This window comes from Symsagittifera roscoffensis, chromosome 3 (assembly GCF_963678635.1).
Source record: "Symsagittifera roscoffensis chromosome 3, txSymRosc1.1, whole genome shotgun sequence".
NCBI lineage: Eukaryota > Metazoa > Xenacoelomorpha > Acoela > Convolutidae > Symsagittifera > Symsagittifera roscoffensis.
The window spans coordinates 82,282,523-82,302,834 of record NC_087064.1 but is presented as its reverse complement, the minus strand read 5'-3'; the positions used below and the strand labels follow the sequence as shown (position 1 = coordinate 82,302,834).

General features: G+C 36.0%; 1 protein-coding gene across 3 annotated transcripts; it reads left to right on the top strand.

Annotated features, from left to right (window-relative positions):
* Positions 1 to 136: 136 nt before the first annotated feature.
* LOC134842944 (cell growth-regulating nucleolar protein-like) lies at positions 137 to 19,020 on the top strand. 3 transcript variants are annotated; one of them, XM_063859478.1, is made up of 6 exons: positions 137 to 242; positions 13,576 to 14,125; positions 16,666 to 16,799; positions 17,203 to 17,475; positions 17,839 to 18,095; positions 18,283 to 19,020. In XM_063859478.1, the coding sequence occupies exons 2-6, from the start codon at positions 14,058 to 14,060 to the stop codon at positions 18,835 to 18,837; spliced, it is 1,287 nt and encodes a 428-aa protein (XP_063715548.1). In that variant the 5' UTR covers positions 137 to 242; positions 13,576 to 14,057; the 3' UTR covers positions 18,838 to 19,020. The 3 variants fall into 3 exon arrangements, with proteins under 3 accessions (XP_063715548.1, XP_063715547.1, XP_063715549.1); XM_063859477.1 differs by lacking the exon at positions 137 to 242 and adding an exon at positions 11,575 to 11,639 and having other exon boundaries at positions 11,680 to 14,125; XM_063859479.1 differs by lacking the exon at positions 137 to 242 and adding an exon at positions 11,579 to 11,639 and having other exon boundaries at positions 11,680 to 14,125; positions 17,203 to 17,463.
* Positions 19,021 to 20,312: the final 1,292 nt, after the last annotated feature.

Below are 20,312 nucleotides of genomic sequence, written 5' to 3'. Positions count from 1 at the left end.
CCGCTACGAATTGTTAGTTAATACGTACATGAACAACTTTTAGCTTTATTTGCATTTCAGTTCAATGATCTTAAAAAATATAAGACTTTTTTGTAATAGGTCGTGTTGATTTTTTTCAGGAACATTCTTAAAATTTGTTCCTCCTATTTTATCGTTTGGAGGTCGAATCTGAATTTGTAGCGAGTATGTAACTGATATGTAGCGAAAAAAACGTGAACGAGTGGAAGGCCTGGGAACAGCAGGTATGTTCGTTTCAGCTTCTAGTTTCGAAAGAAGATGTTAAATTTCAGATTTTCATGCTGAATAAAAATATCACTTATTGATCCATTTTCTGAAATTGGGTTAATTTGATCCACTTTTCTCATTGGGTTGAGTCCTTAAACCTTTAAGAGCATGAACTTTGTAATTTTTTTTGGGAACAATGGCATATTTCCAACGGTCTGTTGGCTATGTTTTTTGTTTGCCCTTGGCGCGCAACTGAAGCGGTGTCATCCATTTCGCCGAGGCCATTCTGTTATGAAGAGATGGATTACATTGGAACCCTTCGACCGCGTTCGATTCGAAAACTGTAGGTTTCGAAAAATGCCCTGTTATTGTTGCGACAATATAGAGTAGGAGCTTTGAAGTCCTTTATTTTTTTCGTATAAGGTCAGGAACTTCGGATACGAGCCTTCTATTTTTTTTTACCTTACGTATTTTTTCTAACCTTACTCGCAAATACACTTATTTGGAAATTCCGCTGTAGCATTGGAAATTGCGTAGCATCTGTTGTGCGCTTTTTTTGACTTGTGTTTGGTGCCTGTTAAGCTTCCGTGACTGATTATTTAGTGTATGAGACTCTTAATCGCTAGGTCATAGGTTAGAATCTCGAAGGTTGCCGAATTTTTACTAATTCGAAGCTTATCTAATTTTTATTATTGCACTTTTTAGAGCTGCTTTTTTGTGTTTTCGAAAGTATTTGCGGAGCGAAGCATGGCCTGTGTTCTAATTTCAACTTCAATCACAAAAATAGACAAGAGGTTTGATTTGTTTATTTTTAAAACTTGGTTTTTTCCCAACTTTCTTTAATGAGTGTTAATGAACCAAATTATTTTTCGTTAATTAGAAAAACGTCTGACAAGTGATGAAATTTTATGACTTGCAATTGGGCTTAATGGGTGGTAGATCAACTACTGATGCCGTTTTTCTTATTAGACAATTCAAGTACTGCTTGTGGAAAAGAAAAACCCCCTGCATCGCATATTTTTTGATCGGTGTTCCTTCGACGGTGTTCCCAGGGAACTGATCCCATGGGCTTTGAGACAACAGAGAGTTCCCGAAAATCTGCTACCACTAATTATGTGCCTGTACACCGAATCGAAAGCCAGAATTAACAGATCCCAAGGATGCGGTGATTACTTCAAAATTAAAGTAGGCCTGCATCAAGGATCGGCACCTCGCCCATTGTTATTTATAATAGTAATTGAAGAGGTTATAATAAACTGTCTTTCCTTGGTACCATGGGATATGCTATATGCAGATGACCTTGTGATATCCCCTGAAATGGAGTCCCAATCTAGTGAGAAGCTTAATACTTGGAACGGGGCTTTGCAAAAACGCGGTTTAAAAATCAACGTGGATAAGACAAAGAATTTGATTTCAGGCCAAAAGTCTATTACTCAAAAAACCGGAAAATATCCATGCGCTTGTTGTTTGAAGGGAGTCGGCGGCATTTCATTACGCTGCAATTCTTGCAATCAATGGGTGCATAAGAAGTGCAGTAGCCTGAGGAAGATACCTAAACATAATATTAATTATGTTTGTGCAAGCTGCAAAAAATCCTTCCAACTATCGCTCAAATCAGAATGCTACTCTACGGATTAATCAATTTGAAAGCGTGAGTAATGTGAAAGATTTCTGCTGTCTGGGTGATTTGATTTCCATTGAAAGTGACGCAATACGTGCATCATTGGTCAAAATAACAGCTTTCTGGGCGAAATGGCTGCAAATTGCGCCTCTGCTGCTGAATAAAGATATTGACTTGATCAAATGGTATCGTATCTACTTAGCTTGTTTCCGGTAAGTTCTGACGCACTGCTCTGAAACCTCGGCGCAGATCAACGCAATATCCAGCTCTCTTAGGATTACAGGAATCGTTTATAAAGACTGAGTTACCAACGAAGCAGTAGTTAAAATGACTGGTCTTGTTGATCTGGACAAGCTACAAGTGCGGGCGAGGCTACAATGGTATAGCCATGTTCACCGAAGAGAAAATGACCATGTGCTAGATCAACAGACTATGTGTTAGTCCTAGGGAAAAATCAGCAGGAAGGCCTAAAAAAGCTGGATCGATTGTGTTAAGCAATACCTGAAATGAGTGTTAACCCACAGACGGCCTTGATCGAATGACATGGAAAATATATTATCCTCCATTTAATTGCTCGAATGCTATTAAGAATGCTCTGATCTGAACCATTGCTTGCGCGCTTTCATTATGCCATTTTGAGATCAGTGAATTTTTCCTACAAAGTTAACCATGTTTTGGTTTATACATACGAAGTTCCAGCTGGTAACTTTGCTCATTTGATACAGCTGATTTCCATTCTTCGGACGCCAAAGTTCCGTGTTGCGAATGCGGCCAGGACCCGTGCTTTTGGCAGATAGAATCTTTTCGGCTTCAAAAGCTTTAATTGTCTGAATATAGTTTGTCTGTTTTTTTTACTAGTGGGCTTGCTTGTTACTATCTTTTACTATAATTAAAATGCATTTTGATATACTCTAATGTTGCAGGAATTTCGGTATTAGGAAATTCGCAGGGATTTTTCGTACGATTTCAGAAGTTTGTCTAAAAGTTTGTTTTTCAATCTGTCTTTTCATGGTTGTTTTTTTTCTCATGAAGGTAGCAACGACTTCAAATTAAAAGATTTGAGTTTATCTAGATTGTGATTTTATGGAATTGCAAAAGTTGGAAAAAATCCAAGTTTTTTTTCGCATTTGATTTCTGCCCCTTGCTTAGTTTGTCAAATGGGCGATTTTTACTTTTAAATATAGCTTTTGCCAGTGCGATCAAGGTAGTGCAACCGGACACTAGATTTTTTTTTCGTAAATAATTTTGTTCACAGAAGGTCAAATATTAGGAATGGCAAACATGCTCAACTTCTTGAAAATTAAAAAAAAACTACCATCACTTAAGTTAAGTAGTAATTAGGTGCAGTTCCTTTCAGGCATTAATTGTTTTTTTTTTCAAATACATTTATTGAAAAAGTTGAATTTTTCGGATTCTTGGTTTTTGTCCTAGTTTCTGTCGTTTAACTTCCCGTTTTTTTTTTGAATGACTTTTATGGTTTCATTTCCAAAATATGAGTTTCATTTTGATTTAAATAAATTTTACTGCAATTGAAAGATTTTTAATGTGTAAATTTACCAAGTTTGATTTTGGACAAGTTTGATTTTGCTCGCTATCGTTGCAAAACAGATATTGATCGTGTTGTAAACTTTGTGGTGCTGATCATTGGTTGTTGTCTTTGAGTGAGGGCCCACAATAGTGAGGTCCTGTGCTGCTGAAGGTGAGAAGTATTCTAGGATTCTTTTGCCCGTTTTTCTTATGTTCGCAGAAAACCGTGAATTGCTTGTTTTGTCAAAGCGAGGCCTCCTTGAAAGACTATGAAGATGGTTGTTCTTTGAATGAATGTTTTGTCCCGGTTAGTTCAAATGCTGCTGCGGAACCAAGCTGTTTAGAACGTTGAGACACAGCAGAAAAAGTCCCATTTCAGTGAATTCGAATCAGTTTTTGGTGCATTTTGACATTTTTCACTTTTCTCCCGATTTTTCCGTTTTCTCTTGCGAGGTTTTGCTTTCCCAACTTGAAGGCATCAGGGATTGCTGCTATACAAATGTTCCAATTTTATGTTTGACATATTTCCGTGCAATCACCTTCAAATGTCCCATTAATTACCAGATTACATATCTGCACCTTAACGAGTTTTTAACGCAGTCTCGCTAGCAGGTTTCATGCTTGTGTCCATAAAAAGACCCAAACCTGCTTTGTTAGTCAGTTTTGTTCTGTGCCTTTACCAGCATCCAATTCTGTTATCCAGCCTTGTATACCGTTATCTGATCCTGGTTCACTGAGTCTTTTTCTGTATCTTCTAGTCCCAAAACAACGCAAGAAAAATTAAATGCCTGTTTTTTAGGGAGGCTCACAAACTTTTTTTGAGAATATTTTTGTTTTGGCTTAACGAGCGTCTGCTAAAAAGATTTTAGGCTTCGGTACCGCTTCATTAGCTTTGATTCGATGCTAATTTAACACTAGCAATTCCTTAATGTGGAACGGTTTTCTTAAAATTTACTTCAATCAAGGCATATTGAAACTAACGTCTACATCTCTTGGTACTTTTTCGAGTTTTTGAATTTCTGGTTTTTTGGTCGCTTAATGGGGTCTAATGCACAAAACGGCCCAAAATCAAAATTTTTATATCTTTTTAGCTAAAATTAATGCGCCAGAATTTGATTGGCAAATATTAGCCAATCAAATTCAAGCAACCTGGTCAGGCAAGTCAGTCAACCGTTCCAGCAGAAAAATTACGAACTGGTACAGCTTTCTGATAGTCACGGGATAGTCTAATCAGTGAGCGACAAGAGTTTTGACTTCCAAATAATTGTAGGATGTTACATGTTTTTTCGAGCTTCGGAAAATGAATTTTCAAAAAGTTTTTTGCTTTCTTGTTTACACATTTTTTCTAACCCATTATGCCATTTTGAGATCAGTGAATTTTTCCTACAAAGTTAACCATGTTTTGGTTTATACATACGAAGTTCCAGCTGGTAACTTTGCTCATTTGATACACCTGATTTCCATTCTTCGGACGCCAAAGTTCCGTGTTGCGAATGCGGCCAGGACCCGTGCTTTTGGCAGATAGAATCTTTTCGGCTTCAAAAGCTTTAATTGTCTGAATATAGTTTGTCTGTTTTTTTTACTAGTGGGCTTGCTTGTTACTATCTTTTACTATAATTAAAATTCATTTTGATATATTCTAATGTTGCAGGAATTTCGGTATTAGGAAATTTGCAGGGATTTTTTGTACGATTTCAGAAATCTGTCTAAAAGTTTGTTTTTCAATCTGTCTTTTCATGGTTGTTTTTTTTTTCATGAAGGTAGCAACGACTTCAAATTGAAAGATTTGAATTTATCTGTGTTTTGATTTTATGGAATTGCAAAAGTTGGAAAAAATCCAAGTTTTTTTTCGCATTTGATTTCTGCCCCTTGCTTAGTTTGTCAAATGGGCGATTTTACTTTTAAATATAGCTTTTGCCAGTGCGATCAAGGTAGTGCAACCGGACACTAGATTTTTTTTTCGTAAATAATTTTGTTCACAGAAGGTCAAATATTAGGAATGGCAAACATGCTCAATTTCTTGAAAATTAAAAAAAAACTACCATCACTTAAGTTAAGTAGTAATTAGGTGCAGTTCCTTTCAGGCAGTAATTGTTTTTTTTTTCAAATACATTTATTGAAAAAGTTGAATTTTTCGGATTCTTGGTTTTTGTCCTAGTTTCTGTCGTTTTACTTCCCGTTTTTTTTTTGAATGACTTTTATGGTTTCATTTCCAAAATATGAGTTTCATTTTGATTTAAATAAATTTTACTGCAATTGAAAGATTTTTAATGTGTAAATTTACCAAGTTTGATTTTGGACAATTTTTTTTGTTTTTTTTTTCGGTTGAAAGGTTTTTCCTGTTTTTTTTTGGATTTGTCAACTTTTATTGGGTAACTAAAATGCTCGCTATCGTTGCAAAACAGATATTGATCGTGTTGTAAACTTTGTGGTGCTGATCATTGGTTGTTGTCTTTGAGTGAGGGCCCACAATAGTGAGGTCCTGTGCTGCTGAAGGTGAGAAGTATTCTAGGATTCTTTTGCCCGTTTTTCTTATGTTCGCAGAAAACCGTGAATTGCTTGTTTTGTCAAAGCGAGGCCTCCTTGAAAGACTATGAAGATGGTTGTTCTTTGAATGAATGTTTTGTCCCGGTTAGTTCAAATGCTGCTGCGGAACCAAGCTGTTTAGAACGTTGAGACACAGCAGAAAAAGTCCCATTTCAGTGAATTCGAATCAGTTTTTGGTGCATTTTGACATTTTTCACTTTTCTCCCGATTTTTCCGTTTTCTCTTGCGAGGTTTTGCTTTCCCAACTTGAAGGCATCAGGGATTGCTGCTATACAAATGTTCCAATTTTATGTTTGACATATTTCCGTGCAATCACCTTCAAATGTCCCATTAATTACCAGATTACATATCTGCACCTTAACGAGTTTTTAACGCAGTCTCGCTAGCAGGTTTCATGCTTGTGTCCATAAAAAGACCCAAACCTGCTTTGTTAGTCAGTTTTGTTCTGTGCCTTTACCAGCATCCAATTCTGTTATCCAGCCTTGTATACCGTTATCTGATCCTGGTTCACTGAGTCTTTTTCTGTATCTTCTAGTCCCAAAACAACGCAAGAAAAATTAAATGCCTGTTTTTTAGGGAGGCTCACAAACTTTTTTTGAGAATATTTTTGTTTTGGCTTAACGAGCGTCTGCTAAAAAGATTTTAGGCTTCGGTACCGCTTCATTAGCTTTGATTCGATGCTAATTTAACACTAGCAATTCCTTAATGTGGAACGGTTTTCTTAAAATTTACTTCAATCAAGGCATATTGAAACTAACGTCTACATCTCTTGGTACTTTTTCGAGTTTTTGAATTTCTGGTTTTTTGGTCGCTTAATGGGGTCTAATGCACAAAACGGCCCAAAATCAAAATTTTTATATCTTTTTAGCTAAAATTAATGCGCCAGAATTTGATTGGCAAATATTAGCCAATCAAATTCAAGCAACCTGGTCAGGCAAGTCAGTCAACCGTTCCAGCAGAAAAATTACGAACTGGTACAGCTTTCTGATAGTCACGGGATAGTCTAATCAGTGAGCGACAAGAGTTTTGACTTCCAAATAATTGTAGGATGTTACATGTTTTTTCGAGCTTCGGAAAATGAATTTTCAAAAAGTTTTTTGCTTTCTTGTTTACACATTTTTTCTAACCCATTATGCCATTTTGAGATCAGTGAATTTTTCCTACAAAGTTAACCATGTTTTGGTTTATACATACGAAGTTCCAGCTGGTAACTTTGCTCATTTGATACACCTGATTTCCATTCTTCGGACGCCAAAGTTCCGTGTTGCGAATGCGGCCAGGACCCGTGCTTTTGGCAGATAGAATCTTTTCGGCTTCAAAAGCTTTAATTGTCTGAATATAGTTTGTCTGTTTTTTTTACTAGTGGGCTTGCTTGTTACTATCTTTTACTATAATTAAAATTCATTTTGATATATTCTAATGTTGCAGGAATTTCGGTATTAGGAAATTTGCAGGGATTTTTTGTACGATTTCAGAAATCTGTCTAAAAGTTTGTTTTTCAATCTGTCTTTTCATGGTTGTTTTTTTTTTCATGAAGGTAGCAACGACTTCAAATTGAAAGATTTGAATTTATCTGTGTTTTGATTTTATGGAATTGCAAAAGTTGGAAAAAATCCAAGTTTTTTTTCGCATTTGATTTCTGCCCCTTGCTTAGTTTGTCAAATGGGCGATTTTACTTTTAAATATAGCTTTTGCCAGTGCGATCAAGGTAGTGCAACCGGACACTAGATTTTTTTTTCGTAAATAATTTTGTTCACAGAAGGTCAAATATTAGGAATGGCAAACATGCTCAATTTCTTGAAAATTAAAAAAAAACTACCATCACTTAAGTTAAGTAGTAATTAGGTGCAGTTCCTTTCAGGCAGTAATTGTTTTTTTTTTCAAATACATTTATTGAAAAAGTTGAATTTTTCGGATTCTTGGTTTTTGTCCTAGTTTCTGTCGTTTTACTTCCCGTTTTTTTTTTGAATGACTTTTATGGTTTCATTTCCAAAATATGAGTTTCATTTTGATTTAAATAAATTTTACTGCAATTGAAAGATTTTTAATGTGTAAATTTACCAAGTTTGATTTTGGACAATTTTTTTTGTTTTTTTTTTCGGTTGAAAGGTTTTTCCTGTTTTTTTTTGGATTTGTCAACTTTTATTGGGTAACTAAAATGCTCGCTATCGTTGCAAAACAGATATTGATCGTGTTGTAAACTTTGTGGTGCTGATCATTGGTTGTTGTCTTTGAGTGAGGGCCCACAATAGTGAGGTCCTGTGCTGCTGAAGGTGAGAAGTATTCTAGGATTCTTTTGCCCGTTTTTCTTTTTATGTTCGCAGAAAACCGTGAATTGCTTGTTTTGTCAAAGCGAGGCCTCCTTGAAAGACTATGAAGATGGTTGTTCTTTGAATGAATGTTTTGTTCCGGTTAGTTCAAATGCTGCTGCGGAACCAAGCTGTTTAGAACGTTGAGACACAGCAGAAAAAGTCCCATTTCAGTGAATTCGAATCAGTTTTTGGTGCATTTTGACATTTTTCACTTTTCTCCCGATTTTTCCGTTTTCTCTTGCGAGGTTTTGCTTTCCCAACTTGAAGGCATCAGGGATTGCTGCTATACAAATGTTCCAATTTTATGTTTGACATATTTCCGTGCAATCACCTTCAAATGTCCCATTAATTACCAGATTACATATCTGCACCTTAACGAGTTTTTAACGCAGTCTCGCTAGCAGGTTTCATGCTTGTGTCCATAAAAAGACCCAAACCTGCTTTGTTAGTCAGTTTTGTTCTGTGCCTTTACCAGCATCCAATTCTGTTATCCAGCCTTGTATACCGTTATCTGATCCTGGTTCACTGAGTCTTTTTCTGTATCTTCTAGTCCCAAAACAACGCAAGAAAAATTAAATGCCTGTTTTTTAGGGAGGCTCACAAACTTTTTTTGAGAATATTTTTGTTTTGGCTTAACGAGCGTCTGCTAAAAAGATTTTAGGCTTCGGTACCGCTTCATTAGCTTTGATTCGATGCTAATTTAACACTAGCAATTCCTTAATGTGGAACGGTTTTCTTAAAATTTACTTCAATCAAGGCATATTGAAACTAACGTCTACATCTCTTGGTACTTTTTCGAGTTTTTGAATTTCTGGTTTTTTGGTCGCTTAATGGGGTTTTATGCACAAAACGGCCCAAAATCAAAATCTTTATATCTTTTTAGCAAAAATTAATGCGCCAGAATTTGATTGGCAAATATTAGCCAATCAAATTCAAGCAACCTGGTCAGGCAAGTCAGTCAACCGTTCCAGCAGAAAAAAATATTAGCCGAAGTAATTGAAAATGCGAATCTTAGTCAAATAATAAAACTAATTTCTAGTGTTTTTTCGTGAAATTATACCCAAAGAAAAAGTTCAGTAAAACGGTTTCAACGCGAAAAAATTTCTATCGTTTTCATCATCTCGGTCAATAATTTTATCTGCTTTAAATTTTATTTGAAAAGCCGGACCATGTTGTTTGCATTTGGATGGCTAATGAACCAATCGGATTCAACCATATATTTACTTAAGATCAAGATGTAGAAATACGTATTTTGGGCCGTTTTGTGCATAAGACCCGCTTAATGTGCCATGCTGATTTTGTTGTATCGCAACTGATGCAAATCTCCGCTGAATCGAATATGTTTTTCTTTTGTCTTTTCAACCATCAACTCTTCGTAAAGTGCTACACCAATGATCACGTCAACTGCTGTTGGCTGTGCATCATTGAATTCGTGATTGGATGATTGAAATTCTCTACCTATTTTTTAATCTATTCGTCGATATTGGATTTTCCAGGCAAGTTGCTATTTAGCTTATGAGGAGTGGGTCTTATGCACAAAACGGCCCAAAATTAAAATTTTTCCATGTCTTAGCTAAAACTAATGCAGAAGAATTTGATTGGCTGATAATAGCCAATCAAACTCAAGCAACATTGCCAGGCATGTCAATCAACCATTCCAGCAGAAAAAAAATCGTAGCCGAACTTACTGAGAATGTTAATCTTAATCAAATAATAAGGATCTACTTAACAATCTCCCCCCCCCCTAAGGTACCTACTTAAGAATCTCCACCCCTATAAATAAATACAGTAAATTAGCCTTGAGCTTTCTATTGAGAATTATAATTTTGCTGCATTCTGATTGGTTGATAAATCGACCATTTTGACCTACTTAAGAATCTCCCCCTTTCTTGAAAGGGGTGGAGATTGTTAAGTAGATCCAATAATAAAATTGATTTCAAGTTTTTTTTTGTGAAATTAAACCCAAACAAAAAATGTTCAGAAAAATGGTTTCAACGCGAAAAAGTTTCTATCGTTTTGGTCATTTCGGCCAATAATTTTATCTGCTTCAAATTTTAATTGAAATGCCCAACCATGTTATTTGCATTTGAGTGGCTAATGAACCAAACAGATTGAACCACATATTGACTTAAGATCAAGAAATAGAAATACTTATTTTGGGCCGTTTAGTGCATAAGACCCTGAGGAGTTAAGCTGCAACTCCAATTCAGTCCATCGGTCGAATGAGAATACTAACTTGTCTCAAATTTGCTTCAACTCCGTATATACTTGTTGGTTCTGTCTCTGGGTTCGTAAGCGTTGAATGGTGGATTTTTTACCAATTTTTCTGACGATGCTAATTTACTTCTTACGTATATGAACAGTTTCTTTGATGACCTCAGGTGGTATGATGGCAGTTTGAAGCAAAACTTTATCAAAAATTTACCTCTGCGACAGCCTGCTCTGCGCGGTGACTGGTTGGTTTGCAGGCTAGTTCCTGTGAATACAAGGGTTATGCTTTTATCCACTTTCTTAGCATCGAGATCCAGGCAGTACCCAGTTTGATGTACTGATGTAGGTGTGAAGACACGAGGTTAAATATGTTTCAATTCAAAGGCAACTGTATCCTTAAAAATACTAAATAAAATGCACTCTTTTGTTTCAGTGTGCGCCAGACAATATAGCAATCACGCAGCAAGGTCAAATGCAACAGGTCCGCAGACGGAACCAAAGACTTTATATAAACTCAAACTTGTCCTTATGTCAGTACAGGTCGAAAGCAAGTGAATAGTTTCGTAGGATAACGCGATCCGATCCGATGAACTTCTTCTGGCGGCTTTTTAGATCGTGACAGTTCTCGTGGACCATCGGATTCTCGCCTGTTCATGATGAAAATATCTCTAATATTTTCAGCAGCGTTAGCGAAATCGCATCTCCCGTCCAAAGAACTCAGTTCTGCGTGAAACTTCTCGATTGCTTCGTTATCTTTTTGCTTCCTTCCGTAAAACAATCCTCGCTCATGCGCGATGTTACGGTCTCGCTTGAAAATCTGCTGCATTTTTCCAGAACTCGAAGATATCTCTCGGTTTTAATGCTAACCTTCGGCTTACGAGCCTTGAAGATTCTCTGCGCTTCGTCCCCGATGCAGAGGTACAAATTAGATTTCAGCTTTTCTCCGACTCCATGTGATTCTTCCGTTCACGTCCCTAGGTAACGATGCTATCGCCGTTTCGTCCAAGGTAGGATCGAAATAAAAATCATATGGGTCAATATCATACTTAGCAGTCATTCCCCAGTTGAAATTTGTTATCCATTCTTCCCAATATGTGGGTAGCTCCGGCGTGCGAGCGTCCCAAAATGATATTATCCCCCACCCCACTTTTCTTCCCCACCCCACTTTTCTTTCAGCTGGCTGCGCCATGATGTAGGTGTTCTTCCCCCCTCCCCACTTTTCTTTAGCTGGCTGAGGTGTGAAGACACGAGGTTGAATATGTTTCAATTCAAAAGCAACTGTATCGTTCAAAATACTAAATAAACTGCGCCACACAATATAGCAATCACAAGGTTAAATGCAGCAAGTCGGCAGACGGAACCAAAGACTTTATATAACTCAAACTTGTCCTTATGTCAGTACAGGTCGAAAGCAAGTGAATAGCAGCTATTTCATTTTGCTGAGTTGAGCTTGGTATTTGTTTGACAAGGTTTTGTAGTTGTCTGTTTATTTCCCGTCGTAAAATGGAAGTTTCTCGCTTGATATCTTTCATCCAGAAACTATTTGCCTAACCGTAGATTCAAACGGATTTTGTTTACCCCGGATTTTTTCCAAAAAAATAATGAAACTCTTTTTCTGCTTTTTCATTCAAGTTTTATAATTAACATCAATAGAGATTGTTGCTTTTAAGGAATCAAACTATCTTACCGGCCCCTAAGAAAATTTTTAAACCTTCCTGCAGATCAATAAAACTACAGGATGAAGACAGTACACCCTCAATATAGAGGTTGCAGGCCAGTTACCCTAAAGATCTCTTCAGACTTGGAAATGGGGATGAGACTAAGTTTCTAATTTGAACAAGAGGTAGCAGGAACTTATCCGGCCGGTAATTGACTGAGTGCAAGTCAGACGGTGTGTAGCAGCTGAAAATACTTTTTCTCCGTGTTCTCTGTAATTCGACGGTTTTTCCCGATACACCATGCGTAATATCGACCGAAGTTGTTCAGGATTCACTTGAGCTTATAACCAAGTTGTTTTTAGTTCTCACTATATTTTTCGTCACATGATTTTTTTTAGTCTTGTGACGATAGCTGAAAAGACTTATTAGACCGGCATATGCTACTATGCTGGTAAAAACTCTGCAGTTGAGTTAAAAATCAACTATACCATTGGCAGATCTCATATCATGCTGCAATATCACATGCTTGTTTTGAACTCCTTATTTTTGAATTCCAATTGGACGAAATCTCACGCCTTCAGTCTCGTGTCTTACCGTGTGCAGCTTGCACAATTCAATTCTAACCACATTTTGTGCAGAAATGGTACCTTGCTTATACCATACCATTTCAGTTATACCGCTATATTCCAAATTGATGGTACATAGTTATGGTAGTATATGAAGTAAAGAGTTAGCTAGCAGCTATTTATTCTGCTTTACTGTTTGATCTATTATGAACCGCATTTATACTGACAGGGCGAGTTCTAGTTTCTAGTTTGCTTTAATTTTCTGCATCTGCAAAAATTGCACAATTTTCTAAATGCACAATGAAAAAAAAACATGTCTTTTTAACACTGGCAATTTCTGTAGAATAATATTTTGCTGTAAATTACAGTACGTTGGAACAATTTGCATGTGAATCTCTTCTGGTTGCTGGACCACCTGAACACTACGTTGAGTCATTTTTAGCTCGCATTATGGGACAAATGTCTCTGCCCGAATGATGCAGGCGCAATTTTTGATTAGATGAAGGCGACAGTTTCATCCAAAAACACTTTTTCCTTCTTTTTATTCAGCCAAGGGTGTGCATTTGTCACTTTTTAAAATTAGAAGTGGAGTGATCACATTAGTCGATAGTCGTTGGCTTTAAATTATTTCTTACTGAATTACATGTATGGTTTTGTATTAAATTTTACTTGTATGAATAAGTTAACGGAGTTCCTTCGTACCAATATGGTTTCAAGGTGATTTACGGCTTCTTAGGCATTATTGAATCAGTGCTATAAAAGTGAAATACCATTGCTTTTGTACATATATTAAATTCAAATGCGAATCAAAAATTTGCGAGTTTCCAATAAGTATTGACATGGGACTCGTTGTCAAATTCTTACCATAGATTGAATGCATTATAATGCATCTCTTTGTTTTGTTTCAGATAGTCTTTGTTGATAACTTTCAATTTTGTTACCTGATATTTTGACCCTGGAAACATCACAAAACAGAAAGAATTCTAAAATCTATTTGGAATTCCGAGGCCATTTCGAAATCTGTCAGTTTTATCTTCTGAGGATTTCTTACTTCGAAAGAGTTAATAATAAAAACTGTCAATTTATTTTTCCTGGATTATATTTTTGCGGCAATTTTATTCTTTAACCTTTTCATTGCTTTGTTCAGTTCAAAGTTGCGTTTGAACTGACTGAATAATTCTGCCTTTTAATTATTTTGAGCCTTTTAATTTGACTGTTCTGTTTGTGCCATTGGGACTGTTAGACCTCATCGCGTCTTAGCTTAATCTTAGCCTGTGTTTTCCGTGGGAATTTTCCATCGATATCTCGATTACATAACCTTGCTTCCACCTCTGTCTTCTGCATTTGCAGTAGTCTATAGACTATTTGATTGTGTTTTTGTTACGTAACAATGGTGATGTTTGTGTGCAACATGTGCGGGGAGAGCCTGAAAAAGAACAAAGTGGAGGAGCATTACAGGTGAGCTCTCATAAGGTTTCGTTTAGTTTAGGGGGGGGGGGCAGCTGGGGAAAAAGAATTTGCTAAGCAATCTGAATATATTACCGGAGAGTGAATTGTTACTTAAAGCAGTGAAGTTGAGTTCTGTGTTCATGAATCAGGGGTGAAAAATGATGCGCCGCTATGGAAAAATCAATTTATTGTTTCGACCATTTAAAATTGGGAGAAACTTGGTCTGCGGTTATATTGAAGTATTTCTTGTTTTCCACGCGAATTCAGTTGCCATAAATAATCATCGGAATGGGTCGAGTCATATATCAAATTGAAGCCCTTCAGTTTTATGCAGTCGAGAAAAGTTTTTGACTTTCAGTCTAATTTCGAGAGACTGTAATAGGCTTATAAGTAGTCTTATAAATCAAGTTAATCCGTGAAAGCTTAGTTTCACTCCAGTAAAGTTTGTTTCTGAAAACTCTTTTTGCACCTTCTTGGTTATAAATTTTGAAAAACTTCGTTCATTTTCATTTTTTTCCCATTTTATGGGGAAGTTTGTTATCAAATATACCTAAATTACTTTTGACGCCGACGTTTTAGGCTTTCATTTTGATCCACTCATCCCACCATGAACATAAAACGGCGCATTTTGAAGAAATAAAAAATTTGTTGTCGGAGCTTTCTGTTCTACTTGCACAGCAACTGGCAATCCTTGTTTCATTTCGAGAAGTTGTAACTTCATCGAGTGGCCTGAAGAATTTTGTTGTCACAATGATTTGATAAGTGTTAGCAGTTGTGGAGCCATTTTTTCATTGGTTTTTTTAAAAGTTACAAAGAAAAATTCTTGGTAACTCCAAGTTTATAACACAGAGGTGAATCTGAGCAAGCACCACTTGAGCTACAACAAATACAGGGTTAAAACAGCACGACACTCATCAACTATCCAAATGACTTCAAACTGTGTAACATTCAAACAAATGATCAAGAAAAAAGTACCCATTGGCGATGAGTTTGCGCATTCAAAAATTTGGCGCCAGGGCCTTGTCGATTTCATAAATAATATCGGAAAATTGTAGGAAACAAGATATTTAATAAATAAACGGACGTTATTAAAGCCGGCAGCCAAAAAGCTGAAATTCAAACGAATTGTTTCGTCAAAAAAAAATTGATAAAAAACCATATAGTGCCCATAAAGTATCCACGAGTGCCATATTTCCTACTAAAGACAACGCGGTATACACATTTCGAAAACTAAACCGAGAGCTTAATCAATAACAATTATGCCAAAAAACCATCAGCCAAAAAATTAAAATAACGAATATCTCTAATTATACATGCAAACAGATCTATCAAATTTTATGTAGATATATTTGAAAAATACATGCCCAGACAAAAAAAATGTGAAAGTAGCATCAGAAGAAAACTTAACAAGCAGTAACAAAGCCGAATTCTGAGCATATTTCCTTCAAGTTGAAAAAAAAATTCAAAACGTATTGAAACTATTAAAAACACGAACTAACCAATATGAGGCCACAAAGGCGATAAAAGTTAGGCCGAAACATAATCCGCCGAAAAAAGGGAAAAACAACAAAAAAATTTTAAATTAAATCGAGTTGGAAAAATTACAACCAATATATAACGCAAGTTTCGAAAAGGAAGGATATTTGAAATTATCAAACTCAATCCATGCTTTCTATTTGCAACCGAGAGGGGTAGAATTTGGTACGAGGACAAAGAGGCGAAGGAATCCAGGAGATGAGTCCTGTGAACAAAATTATTTACAGAAAAAAGTCTAGTACTCGTTTGCAATAGCCTTGCTTATCACAAGTGTAATCAAAAGAAGGATAGCTGATTGAATTGCAAGTAGCACACAAAATTCCGACCGCAAACATTTTTTAAAAATAAAAACAAAAGAACCCGTTTTTTTCAAGTTGTGTCGTTTTTTGTCCGTGTTATGATCTGAGCGAAAGCCTAGTCTTGGGTATATTCGATAGTAATAGTAAATTAGGAATGCGCCAAAATAGTCTTTTTTGAACTGTGAATAGAAAAAGAATGAAAAGTTAACTTAAAATAAACAATAAAACGTTAACGATAAAAAACTTCCAATTCCAAGATGCTAAAAGAAACTTGAGAACTATTTTTTTATGGAATAAAAATTAATGTTTTCACCGCTTAACTAAAAGCTTATCCTCGTATTATAAGACTTTTTGCTCACTTTATTTGCTCCAAATTAGACTAAAAACTAATTACCGGTAATTTTAAACCGATAATTTTTGCGACATCGAGAAAATGCTTGCCGTTCGAATCAAGAACTTTTAAAAAACTAAAACACACCCGAAGACCAAGTTCGTCTACACTTTCAGTGGTCGGAAAAAATTTGTAAGTTATTCCAGTAAAATTATTTCTCGAAAGTTCTCTTAGCACCTTCTTGGGAATCGAAGTTTTTATCGCTAATCTCAGCAATTGGTATTCGAAAATGCTTCGACAATAAGCTCTAATATGCTGGGTTGTCAAATAATTAATTTGTTAAACTCTAACTGGTATGATCGATTGACTAATTAATTGTTTAGGTTCAAGTGTCGCAACTGCGAGACTGTCTCGTGCATGGACTGTGGCAAGGACTTCTGGGGCGATGATTACGTACAGCACAATAAGTGCATATCTGAGCAGGAGAAATACCAGGGCACACCCACTGACTACAAAGGTACTACTCAGTCGAGAACAGAATTTGCTGTGGGTATAAAACGAGCTGAATCAAATGGGAAAATATGATTACTTGAACGATTATGCAACTCGCAAAAAATAATGATGATGTTAACAAAGGTAAAGCATTGCAGCTCTCCAGGGCCTTTTTTGGTCCTTATTCAAATTTTAGCTTATAACCGCCTTCACCCAAATTCGAACTTCGTGCTTGTTATTGCTGCCAACGTAACATATTCGCCCTTAAAATTTGGGTAGAATGGCTGCAAAAGAATTTTAGAAAGATTATTGGGTTTTTGTCCTTGTGGGAAAATTTAGAGGTCACAATTCAGAGGGTATTTTTCGTATTAATTTAAATACACTATTGAAAAAAATGTAAAATAGTTGTAAATTTTGATTATCTGCAGGGGACAACAAGCAGGAGCAGTGGGTGGCCAATGTAACCACTGTGATAGCCAGCTACTCTGGCAACCCCAAAGTGCGCTCCCTTCTTGAGATGTGTGTCCAGTGTCCCAATCTACCCCGCAAACAGAAGAAGTTTGTCAACTTCGTCCGATCCAGTTTCAATGAGAGAAACCAGACGGTGGTCGGAGAAGCGTGGGAGATTATTGAAAAGGCTTCCAAGTTGGATATCAATGACAAGACGACCCCAGCCAGTGACAAGCCTGGTACGCCAAATGGTAGATTAATTTGATGCTCCAAATTGGACCTTAATAATTTTTGACTTCCTATCCAAATAGCTCCATTTTGAAAATAGCTATAGTTAACCATAGATTATAGCTTAACTGTAAAAATTATGCAACCGTAGAAACAAGCGGTTGACTATGAGTGGAAGTTTTTTGATAAGGTCGCCCTGGTGAAGTTTTCAAGCTAGAAACACGTATCTTTATATTTTCAAAAAAAAATAGTTAATGCACAGTCGTTTTAACGATCATCCTAGTTTTAATGCTGTTGGTAGCTTAAGCTGGCTGTTTAGTGCTGGAAACAACTGTTTTTTATGGAACAGCTATTTGACTCCAACTTAAGAATTGAACAATGTTTAGAAACAGAAACAAAAGACTCAAAGGTACAAACCGAAAGCGATTCAAAAAGTGGTGAAAATGCGCCCACTGAAAATGAGGTGAACGAAAATATGGATGAAAATGGGAATGAAAGCGGAGACAGTGAGAGTGAAGAGACGGGCAAGATTATGGAAAAGAAAAGGGAAAAAACTTTTGACGGCGTAGAGAGCGAAAAGGCGAAGAAAAAGAGACTGAAGCAAGAGAAAAAAGAACAGTTAGCGATTCTTCAAAATGCCGATGTGAGTTCGATGCGTAACATTTAAGGTCATATCAAAGTTATTTTAAATTTACTTGAAGTCTGTATGTGAGGCTCATTTTCGTGGAATTCTCCTCTCAGTTTTGTTTTCTACATATGAAGATTGTACCATTGAAAATCAAGTTCAGTTTTTGAAGTAAACGGCCGTAGTGTTTATTTTTATTTTTTAGGGCAAAAAGATGTCGAAAAAACAGTTGAAGAGGCTGAGAGAGGAGTCGATATCAGTGGAACTGGGTGCAGTTGCAGAAGAAGTGCCGGCTCTGAATGGACTAAACGGAGACGCGACTAAAAAAGACAAGAAGAACAAAAAGAAACAACGAGAGCACAAAGAAAGTGTTCACGAGGTTATTAATGAGAACGGCGAGGAGGTCGAAAATGAAATGAATGGGAAACAAGACTTCCTCGCTCAGATTCGATTAGACGAGAAGTTGATGAAAGGCATTCCGAAAAATGAGAATATTGAAGGAGATGAAGACAACGACGAGGAAGAAAAACGTGATAGGCATTTCAATTGGCATAAAGCAATCAAAACTGCGCTCAAAGCCGAAGATGATTTATCGCTGCCGATGAAAAAATTACGAAAGAAAGTTTTGGCAGAGTTTATGACGTATGGAGGTGACGGGAAGTTTAAAAATGAAAATGAGATATGGGCACTTTTTGACAAGAAACTGCACTCTTACCCGAAAGTAAAGATTTTAAAAGACAAGGTCACTTTTATCAAATAAAACTGAGGACGCTGACAGTTTAAATTATGGAACTATGAAACTGAAGAAACCATACGATAGTTGAGATGATATTGGGCTAGTTGTTGTTTTCCAGAACTTAATTACAGTTCGATGCATTGATGTGATTACGTTCTGTTATATTATGTTATATAAAATTGTTCGTTGTTTCAATAAAATTGAACCAAAGGCTTCATCTTTTTGACTAAAAACTGGAAGTTCTAAAATCTGGAACTCGATTTTTTAAGAGTCGAACGTATTTCAGACTCGTATATAGGTCTTTTTTAGTTATTTTTTTTTCAGGAAAAGTTAAAATTTATTCAGGCTCAAGTTGACTTTTTTGCGGATTGACTTTTGACTTTTTAAAAGTTCAATTCATTTCCTTCGTTGGAAGGAAGGCAAACTCCACTATCGGATAGCAAAAGTGTAAAGATCGCCAAAAGCGTGATCGAATTCCAATTACGAAAATTGAATTTAATCATCAGTTTTCACAGCGAAATAAAAAGTTTACCTGTGATCTAGTTTTCTCAAATTGGGTAAAGTTAATAAAAAAGTGTCAATCATAAACTGTTTTCTAGAAATTCAAAGAATTTGAGACTATCTAATTTTTTAGGAATTCAAAAGTTTAGATTTTTTCAAAAAAAAACAGTCAGTTTTTTTTCTGTTTACTTGCGTGCATTGAGTTTTTTTGGACTGTCTGGGCTATAATTTTTGTTTGATAGCATTTCAGATGAGTTTGATAGCATTTCAGATGAATTCAATAAAAATATGTCAAAATCAAATCCAATCAGACAAAACGGAGTAAATAAGGTTTTATGACAAATAATTTTGAAATCAGCTGAAGTAGAAATTACAATTCAAGCCACGAAAAATCACGGTTGAGCGATAAAAAGAATCAAGTCAGCGCCGAAGTCTTTAGTTCACATCGTTATCCCAAAATTATGAATAATTGATCATTTTATTCGACAGCACACAGTCGACTTTTTATTCGACTCTTTGAACTCGAGACACCTAAAATTGATGCTTTGAACTTTCAAGAAGCGAGAAATTTCCTTTAAATCTACATTCAGAAATTAACTTTGCAAATCGTATTAAGCCCAAGAAAAAAGTTTTTCTTCATAAAACTATCCCAATCACAAAAAACAGAGTCAACAAGTAATTTTGGTTTTGCAGCTATGAATTCTGAAATTGAATTTTCATAATTGAAACAAAAAGTAATTCGTGTATTTGCAACATTTGTCTTTTTGTTATGGAAGAAACTAATGGCTTCATTTTGGCAAATGTCTTTGAAATTAAAATAATTATTTTAAATTGAAACGGCCAGAAACCACAATTGAGCGTGAACCGCCAACTTAAATAAAAGATAAAAATAGCTGCCGATTTTCTAATATGCGATTTTGCTACTAACGGGAAAAAATTACGTGCATTGTCTGCAATAGCAGTTGAGCAATAACGTTTGAGGTTAAAGCAGATTTATT